A 4420-nucleotide genomic window follows, 5' to 3' on the forward strand; every position below is an offset into this window, starting at 1 on the left:
TAGGGAAGTGGGGGAGAGGGCAGGAATGGGGGTACATAAGTTGGGGTCAGGGCCGTAGGGGAGGGGGGAGGGGGAGGGAAGTTGCGGATCAGGGCTGTGGGGAAGGAGGAGGGAAGTTTGGGGGTCAGGGCTGTAGGGCAAGGGGGGAGGAAAGTTGTGGGTCAGGGCTCTAGGAAATGGGGAGGGGGAGGGAAGTTGGGGGTCAGGGCTGTAGGTAAGTGGGGGAGAGTACAGAAGTTGGGGGTCAGGGCTGCGGGGAATGGGGAGGGAAGTTGGGGGTCAGGGCTGCGGGGAAGGAGGAGGGAAGTTGGGGGTCAGGGCTGTGGGGAAGGGGGAGCAGGGGCAGGTTGGGAGCAGGGTTGTGGGGAAGGGAGATTGGGGCAGGCTGGGGGCGGGGGGGCGCTCTCCCCCCGCGGGCCGGCCCCACTCGTGTGCCGCGCCGCGGGGGGGCCGGGGGGCCGCCACACTCCGGCGGCGGATCAAAGCCCGGGGGCGGCGCCGGCGGGGCCGGGCCTGGGGCGGGGGCCGGCTCATAAAGGGGCCGCTGGGGATCAGCCGCCCCCCCAGCCCGGCCGCCGCCACCATGAGCAGCAACGCCCAGTGGGACAGCAAACAGGACAAGAAGGTAACTCCGGAGTCCGCTCGCTTCGGGTCTCATTCCGGATCCAGGGGCTCCCTCCCCGGATCTCCCCGCTCTTTCGGGGTGTCTCTTTCAAAAGCTGCCCCCCTTCCTTCCCTTTCCTCCTCCAGCTCCTGAAACCCTTGATGGAGAAGCGGCGCCGGGACCGTATGAACCGGAGCCTGGAGCGACTCCGGCTCCTCCTATTAGAAGCCACCCAGGACGAGGTAAGCCGAATCGGATTTCTTCCTCCCATTTCCCCGCCGCTGCCCCAAACCGAATGATCCAACGCATATTTCTCTTTCTCTCTTTCCCTCCTTCCCCCCGCTTTGTCCTTCCCTCCCTCTCTCTTTTTTGTTGTTGTTTTTCTTGCAGAGACTTAAAAACCCCAAAGTTGAAAAGGCCGAAATTTTACAAAAAACAGTTCACTTTGTGAGGACCCAGCCTCCTGCAGGTACCCCCTTCGGCGCGGCCGGCTACTCCTCTTCCTTGGCTCTAGCCCGGGGGGGCCCGTTGGCCAACCCAAGTTGGGCCCGGACCAGATACAACTACGGTGACCGGCTAGCAAGTGTGAAAAACTGGGTCCCTTTTCGGGGGGAGGGGGAATAGCGGGATGTTTGGTCACCCTAGACTTCCCTTCTCCCCGGGGTGTTTCCCGAGCCGGGACCCGGCGAACGATGGGGTGGGTCTCCCCCGTCCTCGCACCTCTTTGGATGGAGCTCCAGGGTGGGCCCAGAGCTGAGAGATGCTCAGCTGGGGCAAATTGGCGTCGCTCCGTTGGGGTCCTCACTGGCTTTGGTGTAACTCTGGAGGATGTCCGTTGGGCGCCTGTGTTTTTACACCAGGGCAAGCGAGGGGGGAGTCCGACCCATGGGCGCCCATGGTGTTACTCCGGATTTGCACTGGATCGAGAGGACATAGCTTCGTTGGAGTCCAGGGGACTCATTCTGCCCTGCTTTTAGTCTGGGATTTACACAGTTGGAGGTTCTCCTCTCTCTCTGGTGTGAATCGGGAGCGCCCTGTGTTTAGACGCTCCGTGGGAGCTCTGGGACTTGCTGTCTTGGGAAGGGAAGGAGGGTTTGGTGCAAGAGTTTTGCCATGGACTCCTTAGGGAGTAGGTGGGTGTGACTTTGATTGCCTCCCTGAGAAGTAGGGGTGTGTGTCCCCCTGCTGCCCCCTACTGGACAGGATGAGTCCTGGTGTGTGTGTGTGTGTGTGTGTGTGTGTGTGTACACAACTCCATCCCATAACACCCATCACTCACCCCACTCAGGCTTTTAAACTCTCACACTCCTGTCTGGGGTTGGCCCGGCCGCAGGGCCAGATCCTGATCTCAGGCCTGGTCCTGCACTAGGAAATCAGGTGGGTAGAACTACGTCGCTCAGCGGTGTGAACAGTCCAACCTCCCCGAGTGACGCTGTTACCCTGGCCTGACCCTGGGTGTAGACAGAGCTACAGATTTCTCCCCTCGACCTAGCTGCCACCCTTAAATGTAGACCTGGCCTCAGTTTCTCTGCTATAGATCTGGGCAGGAAATTAAGTCCCCCTCTCTGGACTCAGCTCCCACGCCGCCAGGCCCAGCCCTTTTCCAGCAGGAGCTCACCTGGGCTTTCTCTTCCCCCAGCCCCAACCAGCCAAATCCACCTTAAGTGACTTTTGGCTTTTGAATCCTGCCTCCGGGGTTTTGCATGGGGGTCAGGGAGAGGGTCAACGGATGTGTCACGCAGAAATACATTGCTTGGCTGCTTCCTGGGCAGTTTTGCTGTTGATTTCAACTGGGTCACACCCAACTGGTGGGGCCCAGTTCTGATTTTAATCACACCCCGGTGTAAATCCGGAGTCACTCCGCTTGAGTCACGGGGGCTGATTCCCCTCTCGCTTATCCTGGTGTTAATCTGGAGTCAATCCACTTGAGTCATGGAGGCTGATTCCCCTCTCACTTATCCTGGTGTAAATCTGGAGTCAGTCCACTTGAGTCATGGGGGCTGATTCCCCTTTTGCTTACCCTGGTGTAAATCTGGAGTCAGTCCGCTTAAATCACAGGGGCTAATTCCCCTTTTGCTTACCCCGGTGTAAATCTGGAGTCAGTCCACTTGAGTCATGGGGGCTGGTTCCCCTCTCACTCACCCACTGGGGCAGGCTGGTTTACATGAGTAGAAAACCATTGTAAACAAGATCTCAATGAGGTCTGTAGTGTATTTCCCTGAAGCCACCTTGCCGGGGAGGTGCAACTCATCCAAGCTTTGCTAAGAAATTGGCATCCCTGGGTGGGGCACCCCTGTGTTCCCACGTGACCTTAACACTGGGGAGTCTACAGAGCACACAGAACCATTTACACCAGCTGAGGATCTGGCCCTGTGGATGTTCCCCATTTAAAACTGGCTTCGGCCCAGGGTGTCAAATGCCACTTATTTCTGGGAACCCCCCCACCCGCAAAGCCCCGGCCTTAGCAGACCCGGGGTGGGGGAGGGGGAGGTTTCTCAGTCTGCAGGGCATTGGGTGTCCCGTCCCCAGTGGTTTGCACTTGCCCTGCTGTACCCTTTGCGCGCCCGCTGCTTGATGCCTCGCTAATTAGCCCCCTTTGTCGTTGGCGGTTTTTGCAACGCACCACAGAGCCGGCGAGGCGAGACGACACCTTTTTGCAGAGGTACCACAGCGGCTATCGGGAATGCCTGAGCCAGGCCACGCACTTCCTCCGCTCCAGCCCGGGCATCTGCGCGGGCAAGAAGGCCTACCTGATGGAGCGCATCTGCCACTGCATGGAAAAAATCACCGCCCGGGAGCTGCCGATGGGCAGCCCCTTCTCCAACCCGGCCTATGCCCGCGACGCCTTGCCCAGCTGCAGCCCGCCACTCGGGGACGCCACCTGCGTCCTGCACCCTGCTCCGGCCTTCCCCGCCGGCCACAGACTGCAGACCCTGGCGGCCGGCCGGCCCCAGCTGGGGAACTCCAGCAAAGGTGCTCGGGACAAGCTGAATGGCTCACAGAACTCTGCAGGCCAGCCCCAGGAGCTCAACGTCTGGAGACCATGGCCATAGGGGCCGGGGACCCCCTTGTAAATCAATAGAGTGTATATTAAATTCTCTATATATTGTATATTAGGAGGTTTATGGGGGTGGGATGTTTGGGGAGGGGTTTTTTGGGGGGGAGGGGGTGTGCGTGGTTACTGCAACTTCATAATATTTTCCTTAAAGACCCGGCTAGGATGGGTTTTCCTTTTAAAAAGAAAAATCACTTGCTCCCAGCATGGGGAGAAACGCTGGGGGGTCCCAAAGCAGCTGGCAAATCAAGATGCTGATTTTCTTCCCATCCCACCGTGATTTTGTTTATAATGCTGTTATGGGTCGGTTGATTTAATTGGGAATTGGTCCTGCTTTGAGCAGGGGGTTGGACTAGATACCTCCTGAGGTCCCTTCCAACCCTGAGAATCTATGATTCTATGATCATGAGACTCTTTGGGTGGTGAATCAAGGTGGACACTCAAAACTCAAAACGAAGATGCCAAAAATCACCAGCTGCTTTTGAAAATCTCAAGGCCGGATTTGAAAGTGGTTCTGTCTGGAGCTGTTTCAATTTCGGGATTTTTCTGTTAGTTGGCCAAACTCAAAACTTGGGGCAAATAATAATTTGTTGAATTATACCTGCCAACTGATTTAAAAAGAAACATTTCCAGCAAACCGAAAGCAGAAATAAACCAACCCCCCAAATTGTTTCAGGTCAACCAAAACTTTTCGTTCGACTTGGTTCATTTTGGAGCTTTTACAAAAAACTACATAACTAAATAAAATAGAAGTGAAATGT

General features: G+C 56.9%; 1 protein-coding gene across 1 annotated transcript; it reads left to right on the plus strand.

Annotated features, from left to right (window-relative positions):
* Positions 1–558: 558 nt before the first annotated feature.
* HES7 (hes family bHLH transcription factor 7) lies at positions 559–3719 on the plus strand. The gene is made up of 4 exons (XM_034757304.1): positions 559–625; positions 751–846; positions 995–1073; positions 3233–3719. Exons 1-4 carry the CDS (start codon positions 584–586, stop codon positions 3655–3657), a joined length of 642 nt encoding a protein of 213 aa, XP_034613195.1. The 5' UTR covers positions 559–583; the 3' UTR covers positions 3658–3719.
* The last annotated feature ends 701 nt before the right edge of the window (positions 3720–4420 follow it).

Source organism: Trachemys scripta, chromosome 25 (genome assembly GCF_013100865.1).
Source record: "Trachemys scripta elegans isolate TJP31775 chromosome 25, CAS_Tse_1.0, whole genome shotgun sequence".
Taxonomy (NCBI): Eukaryota; Metazoa; Chordata; order Testudines; family Emydidae; genus Trachemys; species Trachemys scripta.

Coding starts and splice junctions, on each gene's coding strand:
- HES7 (XM_034757304.1), top strand. CDS start 584: ATGAGCAGCAACGCCCAGTGGGACAGCAAACAGGACAAGAAG. Junction 847..994: donor TAGAAGCCACCCAGGACGAG/GTAAGCCGAATC, acceptor TTTTTCTTGCAG/AGACTTAAAAACCCCAAAGT. Junction 1,074..3,232: donor GAGGACCCAGCCTCCTGCAG/GTACCCCCTTCG, acceptor AACGCACCACAG/AGCCGGCGAGGCGAGACGAC.